This window comes from Pleurodeles waltl, chromosome 4_1 (genome assembly GCF_031143425.1).
Source record: "Pleurodeles waltl isolate 20211129_DDA chromosome 4_1, aPleWal1.hap1.20221129, whole genome shotgun sequence".
Lineage (NCBI taxonomy): Eukaryota > Metazoa > Chordata > Amphibia > Caudata > Salamandridae > Pleurodeles > Pleurodeles waltl.
This window is the reverse complement of record NC_090442.1, coordinates 764334925-764360263: the sequence shown is the minus strand read 5'-3', so window position 1 is coordinate 764360263 and position 25339 is coordinate 764334925. Positions and strand designations below refer to the sequence as shown.

At 45.7% G+C, this 25339-nt stretch overlaps 1 protein-coding gene across 3 annotated transcripts in view; it reads right to left on the bottom strand.

The window, feature by feature from the left end:
- The window catches only part of TNPO3 (transportin 3), a 991461-nt gene that overhangs the window by 373709 nt on the left and 592413 nt on the right, over positions 1–25339 (bottom strand). For all 3 annotated transcript variants that reach the window (XM_069229384.1, XM_069229382.1, XM_069229383.1), the window contains exon 13: positions 7397–7488. In XM_069229384.1, the coding sequence (XP_069085485.1) occupies positions 7397–7488 (92 nt within the window). The remainder of the gene's footprint in view (positions 1–7396; positions 7489–25339) is intronic.

Here is a 25339-nt window from a genome sequence, read left to right as displayed (position 1 = left end):
GGAATCCGCAACTAGATATTGTAGCTACCAGATAAGGCGCTACCTAAGGAAAGTAATTGGCCCATCTGACAAAGACATTTAGTTGCAGATTCTTTACTTAGAATACATACCCAAGCAATACCATCCCAGGAGGTGGATCAGTGGAACCAAGATCACACCAAACAGTCCTGCAGGACTGAATGGGCAAAGGTCCGATCCCTATGGACCTGACTGTCCACACAGTAGTATTTGGTGAACATGTGCAGTGATACCCACATTGCCGCCTGACAGATGCCCAGGACTGGGACTCCGCATGTTAACGCAGTTGTTGCAACTTTAGCTCTGGTAGAATGAGCACGCAAGTCCTCAGGTGGTTGCTTCTTAATCAGTGCAAAGCACGTTCTAAAGCAGAGTACGAATCATCCGCAGACTGTTCTCTTCTGCACTACCCGCTCTTTCTTCGCACCCACATAGCCAACAAAGAGTTGATCATCCATCTGGAACCATTTGGCACAATCAAGGAAGAATGCCAACGCTCTTTTTGGGTGAAGGCGGTGGAGTCTTTCCTCTCCTTTAGAAGGATGCAGGAGTGCATAAAAAGTAGGCAAGGTGAGGGATTGGACTACATGGAAGAGCATTACCACGTTCCCAGAGGAAGAAGGCCTGTGTGTGCAGCACCACTTGTTCAGGATAGATGGATAGGTAGGGAGGGAGGCTTAGATGACAATGCCTGCAGCTCACTCACCTTCGGGCAGATGTAATGGCCACAAGGAAGCCTGTTTTCAAAATGAGAAGTCTGAGAGGGCAATTAGAGAGGCTTGAAATGGGTACACATCAGGAATGCTGGGAACCAAAACCAAGTCCCACTGGGGCATACTGAATGGGGAAGCAGAAATATAAGAGTAAGGCCTTTAAGGAATCTATTTACAATAGGAGATTTAAACAAAGAAGGCTCACCAGGCAGGCAGAGAAAAGAAGAAACTGCAGACAAATAACATTTGAGTGTGCCCAAAACAGAGCCCTAGAGGGCCAAAGATTTTTTTTTTTTAAATAGAACCTCAGAAAGTGAATCAAAAGAAATCTGTCCACCATGCCACAAATTCCTTCCAACGGTAGCCGTACACCATTTTGGTAGAGGGATGCCTGGCTGCCAAGATAACAGACTTCGGGTGGAAGGTTAAAAGCTGTCAACTGTCGGCTAAATCTCGATGAAGGAACAGGAGACTGGACAGGTTTGGGTGAAGAACCCATCCCTGCTGCTGAGACAGAATATCCTCCTGAAGAGGCAGTCTGATCGGAGGATCAATGGCCATGCTCAATACCGCGGGATACCAGACTCTCCGTGCCCAGTCCGGAGCCACAATGATTACTTGGGCCCAGCAGTTCTTGATCTTCTTGAGAACTCTGGGCAGATGTGGTATGGGCAGGATGGTGTACAAGAGGCCTGAGCTCCATTCAAAACTAAAAGGTGTCACTGAGCGAGTGCCACCTTGTAAACTCCAATGCGCAAACCTGCTGACAAAGCATACCCTCAGCAGGCGAACAGATCTAACCAAGGCTCTCCCCACTGCTGAAAGGGACCTTGCGCCACCTACAGATGGAGATGCCATTTGTGATTGACTAAGCATTGTCGGCTGAGTTTGTCTGCTCTGAAGTTCAGAGAGCCTACCAAATGTTGAAACACCAGGGATATGCCCTGCTGTTCCAGCCAGAAACAGAGGCGACAAAGGGCCCATCACCACACTCTACCCTATTTGTTGCAGTACAACATGACAGGGGAGTTGTCCGTGAACACCTGCACTACCTTCCCCTTGAGAAAGGTAAGAAATGCTTTCAATGCTAGTCTGATTGCCCGGAGCTCCAACATGTTGATGTGGAGGCCAGACTGCCAGAGACCAGACACCTCTCCCAGGTGGCTGCCCCACCCCAGGAGTGATGCATCTGTCACTACTGTCAGATCTGGTTGGGGAAGGGAGAGGGATCTGCTTCTGACCCAATCGTAGTCAGCCACAATCCAGATCTCACGCAGTTTCCTCTGAAGATCTGGAGCCTGCTGGAGACATTCCCCTGATGCTGCTTCCACTGGAACTTCAGGTCCCACTGAAGAGCTTGCATATGCCATCTGGCATATGTCACCAGCTGGCTGCAGGAGGCCATGAGGCCCAGCAGCCTCAGCCATCCTCACCAAAATCCAGGATAGAGGCTGAAACATCAGTATCATAGCCTGAATATCTGACTCACCGCTTGGGAGAATAAGCCCGAAACTGCTCTGTGTCCAGAACAGCTCCGATGAAAGGGAGCGTCTGGGAGGGGGTCAGGTGTGACTTTGGCATGTTTACAGTGAACCCCAGAGTATGCAGGAGGTCCGTCGTAGTCTGGAGGTGGGGGACGGAAGCCCAGGGCGAGCTTGCCTCCAACAGCCATCTGTCGAGATAGGAGACAAAACTGAAACCCCTGATCTGAGCAGAGGCACTGAAACCATCATCATCACTTTGGTGAACACCTGAGGGGCTCTGGTAAGGCCATAAGGGAGCATGGTGAACTGAAAGCGCTTGTGGCCTACTGTGAACCACAAGTAACATCTGTGGGCAGACAGGACAGGAACGTGGAAGTAGGTGCCTTGCAATTCCAGCTCTCCCATCCAATCACCTGGGTCCAAGGCAGACAGAATTTGAGCCTGAGTGAGCACTGCAGGAAAATACCCTCTTTTTGGCATGGTTACCCCCACTTTTTGCCGGTTGTCAGTGTGTTTTGACTGTGTTTACTGGGATCCTGCTAACCCACTGGCTTGTTCCTGACTTTGTACACCTGACAATTGGCATACTGGTGCCCCCATGTAAGTCCTTAGTATACAGTATCTAGGTACCCAGGGCAATGGGGCACCGGGTGTTCCACCTGGGCTGCAGCATGTATTATGCCACTCATGGGAGCCCATGTAAAATGTGTCTGCAGGCCTGCCATAGCAGACTGTGTGAAAAGGAGCAGGCACACTTTCACTACAGGTTCCTGCACCGGTTCACTGTAAGCCACCACTATGGAAGGGCCCACCCTAGCCCAGAGGACAGGGTGCAAGTACCTTTGTGTGAGGGCACCCCTGCATGAGCAAAGGTGCCCCTAGGAAGTCCATCTACATTTTCCTGGACTTCGTAAGTGCAGGGAAGCCATTTTACCCGTGTACTGGTCCAGCTACATCCAGGTAAGTTCGAACCAAGGCATGTTTAGTATAAAACATGTCGGAATTATACCCCAATACTGTTTTCAGTATTGGTTGTATGATTTCATGCACTCTGGGGGCTCCTTAGAGGACCCCCAGCTTTGCTCCTACCATTTTGCAGAGTTTTCCTGGGCAGCCCGTGCTGCTGCCATTCTACAGACAGGTTTCTGCCCTCCTGCTGCTTGACCATGTCAAGCACAGGAAGGCAGATTAAAAGATTTCCTTTGGGAGTGGGAGGCAACACCCTCTCCCTTTGGAAATAGGTGTTACATGGCTTGGGAGGGGTAGCATCCCCAAGCCACTGATTAACTTTGAAGGGCACATTTGGTACCCTCCTTGCATAAACCGGATTGCACCAGTCCAGGGACCCCGGGTCCCTGCTCTGGCACAAAACTGGACAATAGAAAGCGGAGTGACCACTCCCCTGTCCATCACCACCCCAGGCATGGTTCCCAGAGCTCCTCCAGGTGGCCACTTGATTCTGCCATCTTGAATTCAAGGTGGGCAGAGGCCCATGGGAGCATTTGAGTGGCAGCGTCAGACATGTGACGTCACAGTCCCCTCCTTATAGTTGGTCACCCTGCTAGGTGACCAATCCCCCTTCCTTGGTTATTTAGGTTCTCCCTCCAGGGTGGGACCTCAGATTAGACGTGCAAGATTCCAGCAGGACTCCTCTGCATCGTTTACTTCATCTTCTGGCTACCGGGACTGCAACTGGACCCTCCAGGAACCGACCACCTGCAACTCCAGCGATGACTCTGCTTTGCAACATTGTTTCTCCGTCTCCTTCCAGTAACTGCATCCTCCGAGGGCGGCAAGTCTTCAGTCTGAACCAAGAAGCAAGAAGGAATCTCCCTTGGAGTGAAGGAGTTACTCATCTGCATCCGCCGGCAACATCTTCAAGGACAACCTGCTGTTTGGATCCTTCCTCCTCCGGAACTGTGCGGATCCTGCATCACATGTGGTGGTCTTGAGTGGTCTCCTTGGTCCTCTCTACCAGCTGTCCAACTTGGGAGACAGTGAGCCCTTGCCTCTCCTTGCAGGACAGAACTCCTGTGCACCGCGACTCCTGCAGCTTCCATAGCTTGTTGGCTCTGCTTCCAAGGAATCTTCAGGCTCTGTATAGCCCCGGCCTCTAGCGCTCTTCCCTGCAAAACACAGACTCTTGCCTGCTGCTTCAGTGACCTGGGGCTCCTCTTCAGGTGTGCTGAGTGGGCTTCACTGCTGTGCCTGTTGTCTGTGGGGGTTGCATCCATGACTTCTGGCTCTCCTCACTGCTGAGTGTCACCTGGGACTCCCCTCCTTGGGTTGAGTCCCCCTGGACCTTCCTGGTCCCTGGCAGCTCTGCAAGTCATCTGCAACTCTTGCCTTTGCCAAGGCTTGTTGGTGGTTTTTCCACATCACTGACTGACTGCACATCTTGTTCCGACGTGGGACATCGACTGCATCACTTATGGAACTCTTCTCCTGCTTCTGTGTTACACAGCAGACTCCTGCTCTTCCCCACCAACCTGGTCCTGCATCTTCAGAAAGGTGGTTAGTGGCTCCTGCCCCAACCAGACACGCCTTCCAGTCTTGTTTGGATCTTGTACAGTTCTTTTCCAAAGTTTACTTGTGGGTTAGGGAAAAAAGCAGGTACTTACCTTGTCTCTCTTGGTCGCTTGGGGGCACCCTGGCACTCACCTTTTGGGATCCTAGTTCCTCCAGCTCCTCTCTACAGATTCCACTTCCTTGGGTGGGGGATTGATTTCCGCATTCCACTTACTTAGTATATAATTTGGCCTCCCCACAAGGTCTCCATTATTTTCTGTTATTTCACTGTTTTCTATTGCTTTCTATACTCATTCCTGACTTCTGTGTATATAATAGTGTCTTTACTCACCTGCTAGTGGAGTATTGCCTATACAGTATTTTAGTATTTGTATTACACCAAAAAAGTAGCTTTATTTTTTTTTAACACTGTGTGGTTCTTTCATTCATCAGAGTGCTGTGTGACCACAGTGGTATTGCATAAGCTTTTCATGTCTCCTAGATAAGTCCAGGCTGCTCATCCACAGCCACCTCTAGAGAGCACTGGCTTTCTAGACTGCCTACACCTCACTAATAGGGGATACCTGGATCTGGTATAAGGTGATAACACCATAGGTGCACATCACACAGCAGGGCCAGCTTCCTACAAGCATTTTGAACTTCTTGATGAAGAGATGGAGGGACCAAAGGTCTAGCATAGGGTGAAGGCCTTTGTCCTTTTTGGGCACCAAAAAGTAGATGGAATAACAACCACAACCTACTTCTCAGCACAGAAACCCTTCACTATGGCTCCCCTGGAACAAGTGTTATAACCTACTCTAGGAGAAGAGGCAAGTGATCCTCAGTTATCCGATTGTAAGATGGTGGCATTGATGGAAGGGCAGTCTGCAAGGGAAGGGAGTAGTCCCTTTGGACTATCTGCAAAACCAACCTGTCTGATGTGATGGACTGCCAGCGGAGCAGGTGATTGTGGATCCTGTCTCCAACTGGCCCCTAGTGGGGAAGTGTCATATTAGGAAGGTTTGGGTGGGGGTTTTGAGGGGAGGAACAGACTGGCCAGACCGCTGACTCCCTGAACCACGAGGACAGTGAATTCCGTGTCCCTGGCCAGGCATAGGCTGGGCAGTATACGCAGCATGGTAGCTAGAGGGGAACTGACATGGCTGGGTGCCCCAATTATAGTCACTAAAGGGGGTGAAAGGCCAGCTGAGGGGGGATGAGGGGCTACTGCGAGGCCCAAGGACCCAGGCGTAGTATGAGAATCCCTGAAGCGCTCCTGCGCAGTGTCTACCTTCTCTCTGAAGAGATGGATGCCATCAAAAGACATGTCAAACAGATTGGCTTGGACATCACCCAAAAAAGTCAGATGTCTTCGACCAGGCATGGCACCTAGGGGCCACTGTTAATGCAACCGCTGTACCCAGCGAGTCAGTCGTGCCCAGCCCACATCTGATCATGAAATTTGCTGCTTCTCTTCCATCAGCAACAGCTTGAGAGAATACAGTCCAGGCCTCCTCCTTGGCAGTAAAAAAAAGTCTCCAGATCCGGAATGATGTCTTGGGGAAATTTGAAAGTAAGGAATCTGCAACTAGATGTGTTTGTCAGATAAGGATTTGTTTAGAGTGCTGTCAAACACATCCTGGCTGCTAAAGGACTATAATTAAAGAGTTCTGTATTTGCAGTGAGAGTCCCAGAGATTCATAGTCATCCACATCTACCTTGTACCATAACCATACTTAGCAGTGTGGTCAATTGGTTGAATGTGCCCAATACAAAGAGGATTTTAGGCAGGATTTGGATAGAGTTTACCCTCTGTAAATATCTTCTTTTGTATTTATCCAGGGACATATTGCATTAACTCCCCTATTTGGTCTCAGGGTTGATGGCCAAATTTTGAAAGGAAGAATTAGAGTTTGAGATCATCTACTGGGTTGCTGCTTTTCTCTCTATTTTCTTGTTCACTTCATCTAGTCTTTTGCGGTCAATGCATTACGGGCTCTATTTCTGGCTATAGTGAAAATAGAATTGTATAGGGTCTGTCTTTCCAATTCTTGGTGTGATACGTTTGCAGGGGTCTGCCTTTCCAACTCTTTTAAAGGCTACTTTAAATCTTAACACACTATGTAGCACTGGGAGGTAGCACATTTAATTTATAAAGGTTATCAAGTCTGTTGAAGAAAGTAAGAAACCTTGCATTTGTGCTCGCTATCTTTTGACTCACTGTATGACAGAAAGAGGTCCTTGAGTAGATGGCCTGTTGGGTATACCTCTCTTATGACAACTATATCTGATCCTATATGTCGCAGTCTGATTTGTTTGTTTTCTTATGAGCCCTCTGCCTGTATGTGAGAATAATGTACCCTATTCTCTGGTCCTAGGGTTCAAGGACTATCAAAGTTATTCTCCTATTGTTCTTTTTAATTTCACTTTCTTTGCGATTTGCTAGGAGACCATCAAAGCATCAAAATGCTTTTCTGTGAAAAATCTCTGTTATTTCAGGTATGAACATATGTTTTTGTTTTTCAGCGCCTGGCTACCAAGACAACCTTCTATAAACTGAACCTCTTTAGAAATTGCTACAAGATTCTAAAGATGGTATATCAGAGCTCCACAAACTGCAATTATGTTTCTAACTAAACATCAGGTCTTGTTTTACTTTCAACTCCTTCTTACCTTTTTCAGGGCTGCTACCTGTACTGCACAGAGCTCACCAAGGCACTCTGAAATCTTCTCCAAAGGCAATCTGCCAAGAACCAAAGCTGTTCCTGCAAGGGAAAATGGAACCCATCAGGACTGAGTAACAAGGTGGGATTAATGCTTACTGTTATGTATGTCTCGTTATGGAACTAGAACCTCCAAAATGATATCAGGAGAAATCAAATTTGATCAACTGTTTACCATACCAAAGCATGTGCTTGAGAAGTTAAAATATAAAGCCAACAAACTTTTGTGCACATGTGCAGTTTGAATCCCAGCTCAGCACAACTGCACCTGCACTTCATCTACACAACTGGGTCAGAGCTAGAGATACAGTAGAAAGATGGTTTGTGTAATAAAATGACTGAAGGCTAATTGTACAAGAGTCAATACAGTCAGTGAGGAAAGTGCACCAACTTGTAAAATTAGTTTTATTTATACGTTTGATTCAAACGTTGTGCAGTACCATTCAATATATTGGCCTGGTGTGAATGTACATATGATTTTCTTTACGAGTTCCATCTTGTAGGAAGTTAGCTCTGTATGCACTATTTCAAAGTAAGGAATAGTATGCACAGAGTCCAAGGGTTCCCCTTAGAGGTAAGATAGTGGCAAAAAGAGATAGTTCTAATGCTCTATTTTGTGGTAGTGTGGTCGAGCAGTAGGCTTATCAAAAGAGTAGTGTTAAGCATTTGTTGTACACACACAGGCAATAAATGAGGAACACACACTCAGACAATTCCAGGCCAATAGGTTTTTGTATGGAAAAATATATTTTCTTAGTTTATTTTAAGAACCACAGGTTCAAGAATTACAAGTAATACTTCAAATGAAAGGTATTTCATGTAGGAACTTTAGGAACTTTGAATTAGCAAAATAGCATATACGGTTTTCACATAAATGACACATAGCTATTTTAAAAGTAGATATTTAGTGCAATTTTCAACAGTTCCTGGGGGAGGTAAGTGTTTGTTAGTTTTTGCAAGTAAGTAAACCACCTACAAAGTTCAAGTTTGGGTCCAAGGTAGCCCACCGTTGGGGGTAACCCCAAAGTTACCACCCCAGCAGCTCAGGGCCGGTCAGGTGCAGAGGTCAAAGTGGTGCCCAAAACACATAGGCTTCAATGGAGAAGGGGGTGCCCCGTTTCCGGTGTGCCAGCAGGGAGGTACCCGCGTCTTCGGAGGGCAGACCAGGGGGGTTTTGTAGGGCACCGGGGGGGGCGGGGGGGGGGGGCACAAGTCCACACAGAAAGTACACCCTCAGCGGCACGGGGGCGGCCGGGTGCAGTGTGCAAACAAGCGTCTGGTTTGCAATAGGATTCAATGAGAGACCAAGGGGTCTCTTCAGCGATGCAGGCAAGGGGGGGCTCCTCGTGGTAGCCACCACCTGGGCAAGGGAGAGGGCCACCTGGGGGTCGCTCCTGCACTGGAGGTCGGATCCTTCAGGTCCTGGGGGCTGCGGATGCAGAGTCTTTACCAGGTGTCAGGTCTTTGAAGCAGGCAGTCGCGGTCAGGGGGAGCCTCGGGATTCCCTCTGCAGGCGTCGCTGTGGGGGATCAGGGGGGTCAACTCTGGCTACTCACGGTCTCATAGTCGCCGGGGTGTCCTCCCTGTGGTGTTTGTTCTCCAGAAGTCGAGCCGGGGGCGTCGGGTGCAGAGTGCAAAGTCTCACGCTTCCGGCGGGAAACGTGTGTGGTTTCAAAGTTGCTTCTTTGTTGCAAAGTTGCAGTCTTTGTGGAACAGAGCCGCTGTCCTCTGGAGTTCTTGGTCCTTCTAGATGCAGGGTAGTCCTCTGAGGCTTCAGAGGTCGCTGGACCCTGTGGAACGTGTCGCTGGAGCAGTGTCTTTAGAAGTGGGGAGACAGGCCGGTAGAGCTGGGGCCAAAGCAGTTGGTGTCTGTCTTCTCTGCGGGTTTTCCGCTCAGCAGTCCTCCTTCTTCTTAGGTTGCAGGAATATGAGTTCCTAGGTTCTGGGGAACCCTTAAATACTAAATTTAAGGGTGTGTTTAGGTCTGGGGGTTTAGTAGCCAATGGCTACTAGCCCTGAGGGTGGCTACACCCTCTTTGTGCCTCCTCCCTGAGGGGAGGGGGGCACATTCCTATCCCTATTGGGGGACTCCTCCATCTGCATTTTCTAAAAGTCAGAGTCACCTCAGCTCAGGACACCTTAGGGGCTTTTCTGACTGGCCAGTGGTGACTCCTTGTTTTTCTCATTATCTCCTCCGGCCTTGCCGCCTAAAGTGGGGCCGTGGCCGGAGGGGGCAGGCAACTCCACTAGCTGGAGTGCCCTGGGGTGCTGTAACAAAGGGGGTGAGCCTTTGAGGCTCACCGCCAGGTGTTACAGTTCCTGCAGGGGGAGGTGTGAAGCACCTCCACCCAGTACAGGCTTTGTTACTAGCCAGAGAGTGACAAAGGCACTCTCCCCATGTGGCCAGCAACATGTCTGATGTGTGGCAAGCTGCTAAAACCAGTCAGCCTACACGGGTAGTTGGTTAAGGTTTCAGGGGGCAACACTAAGGTGCCCTCTGGGGTGTATGCTACAATAAAATGGACACTGGCAGTGTGCATTTATTGTGCTGAGAAATTTGATACCAAAATTCACAGTTTTCAGTGTAGTCATTATGGTGCTGTGGAGTTTGTGCATGACAGACTCCTAGACCATATACTCTTATGGCTACCCTGCACTTACAAGGTCTAAGGTTTTGCTTAGACACTGTAGGGGCATAGTGCTCATGCACTTATGCCCTCACCTATGGTATAGTGCACCCTGCCTTAGGGCTGTAAGGTATGCTAGAGGGGTGACTTATCTATACCTGTAGGCAGTGTGAGGTTGACATGGCACCCTGAGGGGAGTGCCATGTCAGCTTACTCATTTTGTTCTCACTAGCACACACAAGCTGGCAAGCAGTGTGTCTGTGCTGAGTGAGGGGTCCCCAGGGTGGCATAAGATATGCTGCAGCCCTTAGAGACCTTCCCTGGCATCAGGGCCCTTGGTACCAGGGGTACCAGTTACAAGGGACTTACCTGGATGCCAGGGTGTGCCAATTGTGGAAACAAAAGTACAGGTTTAGGGAAAGAACACTGGTGCTGGGGCCTAATTAGCAGGTCTCAGCACACTTTCAAATCATAACTTAGCATCAGCAAAGGCAAAAAGTCAGGGGGTAACCATGCCAAGGAGGCATTTCCTTACACATCTTGTAAAGGTACAAGGCCTTGATCAGATGGTTAACAGCAGCATGTTTTGGGGACTTTCCTTAGGGTGTTCCTGTCCTGCATTTCTCTTTTGTCACACGCAGTGCTTGGGCATCTATAACTTACTCTACGGAAGCAGTAAGCAAAGCAAATCACTGTCAGGTTACCCCAAAATGAGGGAGGGTGGGCAGCAGTATGAAATATTGTTTAGTACCCCTGGTAGCCAGGACCTGGGTATGAAGAGGGACCCTAAGGGCTGCAGCATGTATTATGCCACCCTTAGGGACCCATACACAAACTGCATGCAGACTGACATAGCAGGTTGCTTGAAATTGTGCAAACCATTACGAAAACACAACCTTTTAAACCTGTGTGTAATGCACACTAACACTGCATTTATTATATTTAAGTCACCCTTACAGCAGGCCTTAGAGACCTAAGGCAAGGTGCTTTAAATCACAGGAGAGAGCGCAATTGCATAGCAGATGTGCCCCTTTAATGCCTGGTTCCATTGCCAGGTAATGAAAGCGTTCAGGAAGCCATTTTGAGAACATGTACTGGTCACTAGTCATTACAGGTTACCCAGCTACATGATGGTTTCACTTAAGATACTAGTGTGTGGTATCAAACACCTCATCATAATAAATCTGTGCTGATGCCAGGATATGATTTATTCTGACATGCACCCAGATGACACCTTAGAGACATTCATGGAAGAGTTTCACCATCTTGTTTTTAGATAAACTTAGAATTCTAGGGCAGGGTTATGCCCACTCCACACAGGAAGTGGTCATAAAGGGGGTGTAGTCATCCCAGGGGTATGTAGGCCATTGACTACTAACCTACTCCTCCGAACGCCCCTCAATTCAGTATTTAGGGGTCCTCCTTGACATCAGAAATTGAGATTTGCCTACATGGGAACAGAAGGAGATAGGGAGGCAAACACTGCCCTGCTGCTGATACCTCGACAATTGCAACAACCCAGCTCTTCCGAAAGCTGTGTATTCTCCCAAACCCTTGGAGGACCATAGAGCACTCCACCAATCCTCTAGCATCTCCCGTGGGTGGAGGAGCCATCTCCCTGCAACTGCAGGCACTTACTGCATCTGTGCAGTACAGCATTTTGCTGGCCACCGGGACCACCGAGGGAGCATCATGCCAGGAGCATGGTTTTTTTGTGGCTCTAGGAGGTAAGCCTCGTCTTTCCTCCAAGTTTAGAGACACTAGACTCTCCAGGAGCCCCCCCATGCACCAATACCCTGGGTACCAGGGGGCCGTTGCATCAACCAAAGCTTGTTGAGTGTCCAGTCCGAACACCCCTGCTGCCAAAACCGACCTGCACGATGTGGGACTTGAGGACCGATGAGGCCAAACCAGGATTGGCCCTGGTGCTGTGTTTTCCTTCCTCTCTGCAGATCAAACCCAAGAAGCGTGAAAGACCCCAAATACAAGTGACCAGCCAAATAAACACCTCTGCAACTGAGCCCCACAGTCTGAGTTCAGGCCAACAAGCTGTGCTCCCTTGCTCCAAAGACCCTCACGAGCCTAGACCCCCTTGGGGTTCCGCCGGACTTGTCCTCAAGTCCCTCCTTGCAGGCTATGTTCATAGGTGCCCACAGTCTTCTATGGTGCAGTATTCGAGGCTACCAACCCAACCAGAACCTCTTCACCTGGATATGCGAGGGCAGGTAAACCCAAACTGCTGGTAGTTATTTGGACTGTGGCTTTGTAGCACCTTAAATTCCACAGGGGACACCAAATTCTGTCTACAAGTAACCCTATGCAATAAGTGTTTTTTCTTTCATAGGAAACCATTACTGTGTTCGGGGTGCATGCCTCGAGCCCTGCTATTTGTGTATTTTTAATATGATTTTGGTGTCCAAAATTGTTTAAAAATCTGTTATTTTTTATAAATTGGCCTCTAATTTCTTTCTTGAGTCTGTAACATTTATTGACTGGGTGCAACAAATGCTTAACACTCCCCTCAGATAAGCCTAACCTGCTCCACCACAGTCCCACAAACAGAGCACTTCGGATTATTTAAGAAAGGCCTGCAAAACCAAATAGGGGTAGTCTAGACTTTTTGCATAGTGTGCCCTTACTTTGACTAGCTGCAAAAAAAAAAAAAGCCAGCTTCCTACAGTAACAAAGATGGCTAATATGTCTGCTGCAAAGAACGCGTATCATTTATATCGAAGAACAGTATTTTATGTGCATAGCACAGTGGGTTTCTGCTTTTGTCACAGATTCTTTTGTTACTGTGCAGTTCATAATTTACAATCGTAATCTAGCACAGTGAGCTATGAAGTGCAGTCAAAGAGCTAAGGTCAAACTGCACAGTACAAGGTAGAAAGATATGTTTTTTCCTCAGTCTTTCATTATCCTGATGAGGCTAAAAAATTTGTATGTAGAAATAAATTCTTATAATTAAAGTCAATGCTAACCACTATGTTATATTTTGAACCCTCACTTTGGCTTCTCCAGACCAAGCACTCTTAGAAAATGCCTTCCAGTATGGATGACGTGAATTTTACATCTTGTAGTTCTCTTTGCCTTACGTAATGTTTTCTATACATTGATTTACAAACATATGATTAATTGTCTCTGTATGTGTGTGATGTAAAGTGCTCAGACTCCCTACACCGGTATGAGAGATGCCATAAAACAAATGAAATAAAAGTGACATAGGGGCCAACAGTAGATGAGAGGCACTCAAGGTTTTACTTTCTTTCCCCACCACATATTTATGTAAAAAAGTTTTCTCAGAAATTATGTATCTAAAAAATAAATACATAAATCGCTTGGGAAAACGTAGAATCTGACCGTGAGGATTCAACTTTCCAAAATAAAATCAAAAATTGAAAAGATTGTCGCTGAGATGCAGCACCAATCTTCCCATTAAAATGATTCGATTTTTGCATTTTTTTTTTAATATGAAATAGTTATAGCTTTAGTGATTAGAGCATTTGTTTGGTGTGTACTTGTTTATTTTTTTGCGAATTACTGTATTAATGTATGAAATGAAATACAAAGTGCTTGGGAGTCCCTGGCTTTCAGTAGTGATTCACTGGGGGTCCTCAGGAGTCAAAAGTTTGGGAACCACTGCTCTAGTCTTACTACTTCAGCTTGAATCACTATCTCCATTGATGAAGCTTTTCTCTGCTTGTTTGAGAAGGAAGTATGCATTAATAAAATATCGGCGAAACCCCAAAGTTTGGTATAGATCACTGGAATCTTTTTCAGGGACTTTGAATTTGCAGACCCAACAGATTTCTACTGCAGCAAAGATAGCTAGTGCAATAGTTACTGGTATCACAGGGCCTTCATAATTACATTTTTGTTGCAATAACAGGCCTGGAAGCAACTTTGTTGCATTACTCCCTAATTCGGGTAGGTCTATAGCTGCCTACTTACTTGGAGCTGCGACCAGAATTGCCAGCCAAACTTCTTTGACTGTATTCCATCTCCCTGCGTTGGAGATGTGAGAATTCATCCAGTTTCAGAGTGCTAACAAATAATGGAGGGCATTTTATTGACAATGCACACAAAACTGTGGAGCAGGAAAGCACCCAAGATTATGGACAGGGGAGTGATTGGATAGTTCATTCCACAGAATTACAATATACATACATGGAGCTTTCACCATTCTGAACACCAGAAGAACAAGTTTCTGCCTTCTGTTGCATACTCTAACCTCAGGTTATTCCTCACCTTACAATAAAATCCACCAGGTGCCAGACTGGATCAGGATTTTTTGTTTTCAAAGCAGTGCTCCTCTGAGCAGATTACATGGCACCGTACAGCTCCATGCTGGCTCCATACTGCCCCAGAAGTGATGAAGCGAAGCTACAAATAAGAGCCACCCCATGCGCAGACATCAATTTCTTCCCTTTTTCCGCATTAGACAGAAAGCATGCTGTTAGTAACAATGCGCTTAATACTAACTAGGAACCTTTTCAAATGTTATAAAGAGGCAATTCCACACAACGGGGAAGGCAGGAGGGCAAAGAGAAAACTGCAGTTGACCAGATTATCCACCAGAAAAATCCCTGTCCCTAGGGGGAATTGACTATCAGACCTTCTGGTGCTGCTTCTCGGTCAGTCCATAGCAGACCTTGATGCAGAGCTCTTCTCAGGTCAAGTACCTCTTCTGCACTGATTTCCCTCTCTGCTCATAAGAAGTCCACAAAACGCTGATTGTCCACTCCATGGTCATTAGTATGATAAAAACAAAGCCCTTTTGGAGTCAAACTGACGGCACCACTCTACTTTCGAGGGGAGGTGGTGCAAAGAAAGTTAGTACAGTGATGGAAAGCCTACAGGGAGGGGGTCAAGGCTTTTGGTAGAAAGGCTGCTTAGGTACTCAGTATCAACTTGAATAGAAAAATGTGGTATAAGGTGGCAGCACAGACACTGTCTGCAATTCACTCATATGACGAACAGACATGATTACAATGAGGAAGAGTTTAAGGTCAAGAGACACAGCGAGCAGCTATTTGTAGGCTTGAAGGGTGAATACATGAGAAATGTCAAGTAAAGGTCCCACAGATCCATCATAAAAAAACTTGGGAGAAAAGGTTTCAAACCTTTCATAAGCGGCATCATAAAAGTTTATTTAAACTAGGATGGGATATCTAGCAAATGTAAAAAGGCCAACAAATCTTTTATAGTGCCAACTGTAAGGACTTGCTGGGCTGAAGACAACACCATTAAAAGGACGACCATCGAGTGGACAACCAGAGGGTCAGGTATGTGTTGCACCGCACCAAGTTACAAATTTGTCACAGTTCCTGGCATAATTGGATTTTTTGAAGTCACATAAGAAACAAGGATGACATCCACCACTTCAGTCGGCAAGCAAACTTAGTTTATGCTGCTCAATCTGCATGCATGCTGGTGCATCCTGTGTAGATTAGAGTGTAGGATGCTGACCTGTTGCTGAGACAGGGGGCCCCCAGGGAGCTGCAGCTCTATCAGAGGACAGATATTTATGTGTCAGAGGTACCAATACCATACATTCTACTTGCCCAATCCAGTCACTAGGATAACTTATGGGCAGCCATTCCTGATTTTGTCCAGAAGTAGATTCAGGACAGGCAGTGGCAGGAAGGCTTGCTGAACTATCCTGTTCCAATAATGCCAGAATACATCTACTAGTTCTTGTGGAAACTCCACTGCGCATAATTGCACAAAACTGCACGTTTTCAATGACTCTGAAATGATCCAGCCAGAGTTCCACTCACTAGAGGAAGACATTCTGGGCAACCTCGGGCTACAGAAGCAACTTGTGATCAGCCAGACAACACGTTCTCAGATTTTCTATTCTCACATTTAGGGGCTCTGCCAGGTGGCTGGCAACCGTAAAGATGCCCATGAGTTCCAGCCACGTCCAGAAAGAAAAAGCTTTCTGGCACAGGATCCGCAGGACAGCCTTCAAGGCCAAACCAATAACTTACAGCTCCAAAAGACGGATGTGAATTTGGCTCTCCTAGAAGATCCACCCCTCATCTAATCCCAATAGTGACACCTCCACCACCAACAATAACTGCAAGGGGGAAGCAGAGGAGCCTGTGGCTGGACAAACAGGTTGATTGGCCAATGCTGCATATCTTGAGCTGGGTCGTCCAAGACCTAGATGTCAGAAAAGCTGTCTTGAAGCCGGGCACACTAGAACTCCAAGTTTCGCTGCAAGGCACACGGGTCACCTGACACAGTTAAGGAGGATTAACAAAGCTAAAAGACTCAGCAAAACCCACACCAAGAATCACAGACTGAATGTCCTGAACACTACACTGTGGACAAAAATCCCTGACCACCATATCATGTCCATGTTCACACAAATGAAATTAAGTCTCTGCAAAAGCATTCAGTGGAACTTTGGTTCATTTATTGTGAACCCCAGTAATTTTATTAGCTATGCAGTCGCCTGGAAGTGGTCTACGATGGATTGTGGTGAACCTGCCTTCAGCAGCCAGCTTTCAAGGTATGTAAACACACTACTGACCTCCAAATATGGGCGCAAACATCCCCATCACTTTAGTTAACGCATGTGGGGGGGCTGATGAGGCCAAAGAAGAGCATGGTAAATTGAAAATGCTCCTGAAAGTTTGAACCAGTGAAAGCATTCTGAATTTATTCTTCTGCAAGAAGGCATCAAGGGATTGAAAATCCTCTTCCTTTCTTGGGATGAGGAAAATTAGAGTAACAACCCTAGTCTTTTTAAGAGTATGGCACCCTCTCTATGGCAACCTTTAAGAGAGCAACAGGTGCAACTCCTGTAGCAGAATGGACACATGTTCTTCCTAAACTGGTTCTGGTGGGAGGAGAATAATGGGTGGAGAAGAAAGAAAAGGCAGGGCCCTAGCCTTTTTTAAACTATTTGCTCAGACGTGCTAGATCCATGAGAAAGTTCTGGCTTATGCTTCCCACTGGTTGGGCATGCGCTGCTAAGGGAAAACTAAATCGAACTGTTGGTCATCGTGCCAGAGGTGAAGGAGCTCGAAGACTGGTTCTCTTGCTGGCTGGCACAGTGCCTACAAGATAACTGGGCTGTTTGTTGCATCACAAGATGTGAAAACTGTCTCTTCATATGCAAAATCTGTCACTTACTAAGCATACAATGCTCTGGAATAGCCCCTAAATGTACAGAAATGATGCAGAAATTGTTTGGCAGAGATCAACAGCTCAAAAGAACGTAGATCTGTGGTATTTAGAGCATTCCAAGGTAGAGACAAACCTTCTCTTGTAAGTGGCAAGACCATCAAAGGAAATGCCCATTAGTGCAGCTTGTGCATCTATGGAAAAATGATTCGCATACCAGCCCAGACACACACTATGTTTACAGAACACAGTGCTGGGCATACATTTGTCAAAGGCATCATTTCTTATGGAATATTTATCAGACAGAGTGGTTGGGAAAGTTAGGATTCTGCTTACTTGTAGAGGTCTGTACAAAATGTTTCTCACGAGTGGGGAGCTTAACAAGAGAATAAGGGTCACCAGGCACTTGCCTGAGCATCTGGCCATCTGCCTGTTCACAAGCAGGCAAGAACATGGTTCAGCTGGATGGCATTAAATGTAAGGGCCTGGATGCTGCCAGCCGAGGCTGTAGAATTTACCTCAAAACATCTATTTTAGTCACAATGGAGGGCAGCTGAAATTCTAGCACTGTGGCTGCCTTCTGAATCACCACTGCAAATTAGGCACTTTCTTCCACTGGTGGCCCATATGGTGAGTCAAGCTCTGGGAAGGTATCAATCCACAAGCATCCTATAAGCCACAGTACAAAGGTATCAAATATCAGTGTAAATATGTGCTGTCCTATGGTGCACCATGCTCTGGCACAGGATCAAAGCCAGAGCTTAAAAAATATAATGAATCCTCTGTTGATAGCTGCAATGTGGCAGTGGTACAGGATCAGGGTGCATGGCAACAACATCATACAACGATATCAATAAAACTCGGCAGCCGTTGTTAAGGATCAGACAAGTCATCTGTAGTGGATTATCTACCGGCAGTGCTGGACCAGAGGCAAAGTAGCATGAACTGATTTTGATGTCAAAGTATAAATCTGTACCAGAGTCAGTAAGGGCACTATAACCTCTGCAAAGGAGACAGTCTGTGCTGGGGACAGACACTTGCAACAACACAACTGGATGGTCTAGCGGTGGCATGAGATGTAAAGGCACATCAGAAAGAGCCAGAAGAGTACTAAACATTTGCAAAATAGCCTCTCTGAAGGCCTCAATCTACTGTAGGATGGATGGCACAATTAATATACAAAACAGTGATGACCTTGTTGTAGTGAGATAGATGGCGGCCAGGGAAACTCAGGGCACACTGGAATCAATTGAGGAATCTGCTCTGAGGTCGGTGGCCTTGATGGTGTGTGTAGGAAACAGACCCCTTGTCTGCAGTACTCCCCACTTTTTGACTGATATCTGATGCTAACTACACTGAGTGTGTGCTGGGATCCTGTTAACCAGGCCCCAGCACCTTTGTTCTTTCCCTAAAACTGTACCATTGCTCCACAAATGGCACACCTCTGGCACACAGCTAAGTCCCTTGTAAAAGGTACCAAAGGCACCAAGGACCCGGTGACCAGAGAGGGTCGCTAAGGGCTTCAGCATCTATTATGCCTCCCTAAAGGCTGCAAGATGCACTGTGCCACCCTAAGTGACCCCTCACCAAACACATGCACCCTGCCATTGCAGCTTGTGTGTGTGCTCGTGGGGAGAAAAAAGTAAAGTTGAAACAGCACTCATCTTAGGGTTCCATGCCCACAAATCACTGCCTGTGGCATAGGTAAGTCAACCCTCTAGCAGGAATTACAGCCCCAAGGCAGTCTGAGGTCCCACAGGTGAGGGCCTAGTTGCATGAGCAATTTTCCCCTACAGTGCCCAAGTCCATTTATAGACATTGTAAGTGCAGAGTGGCCACACTGAGTACATGGGCTGGGAGTTTTCATTACGAACTCTACAGCTCCAAAATGGCTTCAGTGAAGAGTACCAAGTTTGGTATGCCAATGTTGGATTTACTGAAAAATGCACACTAGGGCATCTTACAGATGCCCTCTGTATTTCACCCAAACCTCTAGTGCAGGGCTGACTGGTCTGTGCCGGCCTGCCATTACACACAAGTTTCTGACCCCATGGGGTGAGGGCCTTTGTGCTCTCTGGGGTTGTGGTTTGTAACTCACCGTTTCTGGCTTTTCATTTGCTGGTGTTATTCGCTTAAGGTTGTCCTCCGGAGTATCTCTGTCTCACTACATACAAAGATACCTCAGTATTATGTACAGAGACGTCCGTGGTCTTGAGAATTTCCTCTTCAGCTAAGTAGGGAGTACCTAATTAACGCTGTAGGTTGGTCAAGCTTGAACTCTAAAAGGATAATCCCCATTTGGTGTGCTTATCTATGAACAAGTTTACCATTCATCATGGCGAAACCACAACAAGTAGAAATTGCAGTCAATATGCGAGCACCCCTTACTGCACATTTACTGGCACATGGCCTAATGGCCCAGGGCGGGTCCAGTCACATTTATTGTTGACACTCACCCGGCCTATAGAACAGAACTTTTATATTCTTGGGTCACTTTTCCAGCAGGTGATGGGAACACAATCACATTTCATCACTATACACCTGCAAACGTACCTGCACAATACAGAGCGTATGCATATTTAGAGATACCTCTATCTTATCAAGAACATAATAATTGGCTTGATGGCGCCCTACCCCCACACAATTTTACAGGTTAGGACCTCTAAGTAATGATGGTCCTACCTGGCCCTTTATTGGCCACTTCTACACCTCACACGGAAGTTGAGGTCCATCGCCTATACAGTGAACTGACGGCAATATACAGTTGAGTAGTACAATTTGTAATGCAAACATTAAACACAAACTCAGCACGTGCTGCTTCAGCGCAACCACATGCAAGAACGTCAGGTATTAATCCTGCAACTGTACATTCGATCATGGATAAGGTACCCACCAATCGAGAAGAAATTCAGTTTTGGTTAGCTCAACAAATAAACGAGCTGGAAGAAGTATTTCCCCCTATGGAACTTCAGGATAAACATAGAATACTAAAAATTTGCTTGGCATTTGGGATGGTTCCCACAGTAGATACATGGGGCACGGTATTTGCCACGCTCTATATTACCACACCATGGTATACCAACAGTTGGCAATTTACCGGAAGTGTTGAAACAAATTCAATATGAATACGAGGCTGCCCCGGCACTGGACTGGATGCAATTAGTGGTCAATTTTGCCACAGTATCCTCAATTATATTAAGTAACCTTAAAGGGGAAGCGGTCGCACTAGCGGTGCGCATGCAGCTCCGGGACGTTCCTCCACAGGACCAAGAAAGCGAGCTGCCAAAGATTATCGTGGAGACCTACACTAGCATTGGACGAGAAAGTCTAGGGGCCAGACCAACAAAAACACAATTTCAAGGTAAATCTGATAAAGATTCTACCAAGCAAGCTCCGGAGGGTACTGAGAAACGCGGGGATAAAAAACAACAAACCCCTAAAAAAGAAAGGGGAGAATCTCTGCATACTGAGACCCCACTGAATAGATATAATCTCAGAAACAGAGATAATATAAAAACACTTAACAGATATCAATTTACCAATACAAGCCAAAATCGTTCCTTTCAGGACTAATTGGAAAAACGCACTGAGGTGGGCGGTCTGAGCGAAGAACTGAGTATGTGAAACGGAGACAGGAATCAACGCTCAACAGAAATTTCTGTTAAAAAAAGAAGAGAAACTTCCCCAACAAAAACTCCAATTCCAAAAGAAAAAGGAGGCAGCAGTTGCATTTGACATGCCACTCAAGAAGAGGGTTCTCTTGAAGCACAAGAAGTGGACACTAGCGCTATTAGACAGTGCGTCAGAGGCCACAATAGTTCGCCGGAATATTCTAGAGCATCTGGAGTTGAAAGCAATTGATGACTTCTTAGAAGGAGACACTGAGAGCACAACTGACGCAATCTTTTGGGACGGCGTTGTAAACATATATGATATACTACTGTCCGAAAGGGATTGGCCACCTGAATTTGTCCATACTTGCCCATATGGGGAAGAGGTTATCAAACCTTCTTTCTCGCCCCTTGCTCCTGAGGAGTTCGCAGAATTCTATGTCACTGATTGGGGACTGGCGCAGGCACCCGTGTTATATCACAACCACGTAGGATGGGATAAAGATTCCCCCTATCATGTATTCCCTATTAAAAATCAACCCCAACATCCAATAAAACATGATGCTAAAGCACCCGTGAGGGAAAAAATCCTCACACAACTGGAGCACCAACGCGTAATCGAACCCTGTGTCTCACCAATGAATAATCTCGTATTCCCAGTAGCTAAACCGGACCATTCATACAGAATAGTCTTAGACTACAGACATATAAACAGTCATACATGCACATATGCTATACAAAACCCACACAGCATAGCACTCGAACAACACAGTGCATAAAAAATACAGAACAACACTGGATATTTCCAGTGGTTTCTTCTGCCAAAATAAGCGCCTGAGAGAAGAAACTTAACCAGTTTCAGTGCACTAGGCTCCCAGAACAAAATTCAGTTGTTTACGCCAGGGGTACCAGAACAGTCCGGGACTGTTTGCAGCTTGTGTGACTTCAATATTACATGACACAGACCCTGAAGCATTGCCCTATGTAGATTTCTATCTATCTCACAGATGATGAATTACGGCAACATTTAGGATGGATAGCCCCAATTGTTGTGGGATTTGACGAATTCGGCTACAAATTCAATTTTAAGAAAAAGAAAATAGCCTTCCTTAGCATCCTGTTTCTGTGATATGAGCTATTGAGTGAAGGAAAGAGCCTAGCGCCACAATTCTTGGAACAACGCGCACAGTTACAACCTCCAAACACAATTAAAAAACTCCAATCCCTATTGGGGTTTCTAAATCTTGGCATAACTTACATTCCCACTATCACTACGGGTTCTCCTCCTACAAATATGGCTCCAGCTTTTGCACAAACTGCTTGATACATCGCTGACGTCAACTACACCTTTTCAGACTCATTTGCCTCTTCTACATCAGAACTGTCAAAAACACGTAAGCTGATAAACTGGCTCAAAACAAATTACTTTATTTTCCCATGGAACTATCTATGGCTTTCCTTGACTGTACTAGCGTTCCTCCTTTGGACTGGTTTTGTCATAACATTCTTTCTATTAAAACATGGCCATTTTGTTCATGAAAGATCAACAGTTGAACTAGTGGATGTGGATCTAAAACCCAATTTTTCTTCTCACAAGATCCGCAGAGACTTGTCTTTTAGGAACATTTCCACTATACCAATTCCTGGCGGAACTGTTTGGGATAAAGTAACATGTGATATATATATGACCCAACAGAGGTCATTCAAGTACCATATGTGTTTAAATGTTCAATGAACAATGTAATAATATCCGGAGTTGTTTCTGGGATGTGAAAACAGTTGATTCCATGATGACTGAATTGCAGTATTATACTGTATTTGAGAGCAAGATGTTTATCAATCGAAAGAGATTTATGGTGATATGTTTTGCTATAATTATTATGGGAACCATTTCATTCACAGAGAAAGTACCCCAAAGCCTATTTTTAATTACACACAATGGGAACACTGTCTAACTCCACCACAAGGGAGTTCTAAAACGTATTCTGAATAGTTTGCATATTTCTCTGGGCACAATGTTAAAAATGCTGAGTCATTATTTTAAATTGTCATCAATGAAAAATTTACACATATAATTGACAGATACGAAATGTATTTATTCAGATTCCTTTGCTTGCCGGTTGGCTATAGAAGGCCATGAACGTTGGCTGAAGTTGATTGACTTAAAAAGTGTATGGGGAACTAGAAATTGGCAAATAAGGGGGAAGGAAGCTTTGTTTAGAGCATGCCTGATACCTGTTCAAATGATATTTTTAAATGAAACTGTACAACAAATACGTTGTTTATGCTTAGCGAAGATTAAGGAATTGAATGCGGCCAGTATTTCTGCCCCTGCAAAATTTCACAAATGGCAAAGATATGTAAATGTAACAGAAGATCAGCTCGATGAATGGGTCCAGACTGGCACGTTTAATGCTTCACTGTCACGTCCTGTCTGGTGGTTATTGTGGCCAATAAATACCAATGGGTTTCAAACATTCTATAAACTCCACGGGGTTTGAGAACTAGTAGGCCGGACCCTTGCTGTGTGTCATCCGAACATGCGGGTATAGTAACAACATACAGTGATGGGAAACTATGCCAGAAATGGTTGAAGAGTTCCTCATTAGATGCTGTTAGAGAACACCTTAAATAACATTGTCTTCTGCAATAGACATAATACAAAGTGATACGTCTTCTTTACACAATGGACAAGGTCAACTAAGGTCTATTATGCAGTTGGGTTGGACACTTCAAACATTGAAGGCAGGTCGCGTTCCCTCGCAACACGTTAGCGCAAGAGACATATTTTCTGCATTTAATTTAATGTGACTACTAATGGCTAAGAAAGAAGCGACTTATGTCATGTTAAACATCTAAAAAGTTAGAAAAATTGCCTTTTACTTTGCCTGAAATACCATCTGCTGAATGGTTAATATACAGGGTCATTAATCTGCCTCTTTCAAATTCACGTCCTGTTTAAAACACTTTCCGGTAGGCAGATAAGAAAGGCTGGGAGATAGTTACATCCATGAGGTGTGGGAGCTGCCCTTCTCGTACAAATGTCTCAGTGGCATGAAAGAGGTCTTTCTTAGTGGTAGTTAATGCGAGACTTCTGTCTGCCATTCGAGGGTCTGAAAAAAGCTGTCCTTGCACGGGCGTGTAATGCTTCGGCAGCGAACCTGGCTTGTCATCTGAAGGGATTTCTAGTCCCTTTAATTACACCTGCATTCCAGGTGCTTTCAAATGGCAGCTATGTTCTCCTCAATAATGAAAACTGTTGTGGGATGCGAGCCGGAATAGTTTATGTTGTTTCAGTCTTTAAGATTGTTACATGCTGTGGGAGCTTACTTTTTCCTCCCACAAGACAAAGAGGTAGCTGAGATTTTGCCCCATATTGCTACTTCTAATGTGACTTTTGACAAGTTGAGGAGACTCAAGGCTCTATTGTTCCAAAAACATGTGGTGCTCACATCTGCACGTGAGACCTATGTGCTTCAGGTTGTGAGGTCATCAGAAGAAATACAGTCCCTTTTAAGTACTAACTTTCCGAGACACTTTGGTGAGCTCGTGGGACGAATATTTAATGCGTCCAGTACTACTGGAATCACACATTTCTTTAAGGCTGTTGGTTCTGGTTTCGTTCACACCTCCTGCTCTATATTCGGTTTAATACCATCAGCCTTCCACTCAATATTCTCCAGCATTTTCAGGAGATTTCCAATAACTTTGGCTATAACAGGTGGCATTTTGCTATTGCTACTTTTTCTGCACAATAGCTGTCCCGCTGCAACAAGGACGACTGAAAGCGCTCCCACAAGCACAGGTGTCATGCACGCATAATGCAGTAATTCGGAGCAACTCTCCTGGAGCAATTGGAGTGTGACTGGTCTCGGTCATTCAGACCGGTGTTGCATTGTGTGCAGCCCGTGTTTCGGTGCCTCTGGTGCTCGTTCAAACATGCACTGAAACTTTTTCTTTCTACACAGCGCTTGCTTTCACTGGAGGCTGATCTGTTGATGTTCTTGCTAAGGGCTCATTACAAGACATGTGCGTTGATGGTGTGTTTGCTATGGGAAGCTCTTCATGAGTTGCCCTTCAGGGAGGATGAGCTTGAAACTCAATAGTGCGCACACCACGGAATGTTGCTGCCTTGGCGGACTCTCGGGCTACGGAACACGAATGCTCCTTGGTTCTTCTTGGCGATGAGTTTCCTACTTTATCACCTGCCAAAGTGGAAGATTTCCTGTTTTCACTTGTCCCGGATTCAATTGGCAACTTCCAAAATGACTGAGACTCTTGAAATTCGGCCTTTTTTATGCCACAAGTTAACATTTTAAATTGTTCTATTATATTTGCTCAGGTGTCTTTTTTAAATTGTCATTATTGAATTTGAGTACCTTTAATACATAACTAGAATTCGAACCACCTTTAAACCGACAAGGGGAGGGTGTTGTGTAGCCATTTTAGTTATAGCTCCATGCAAGTTATTTTAGCAAGACCAGGCCTGCAGCTGTGCACTTTAACCTAGATATATTT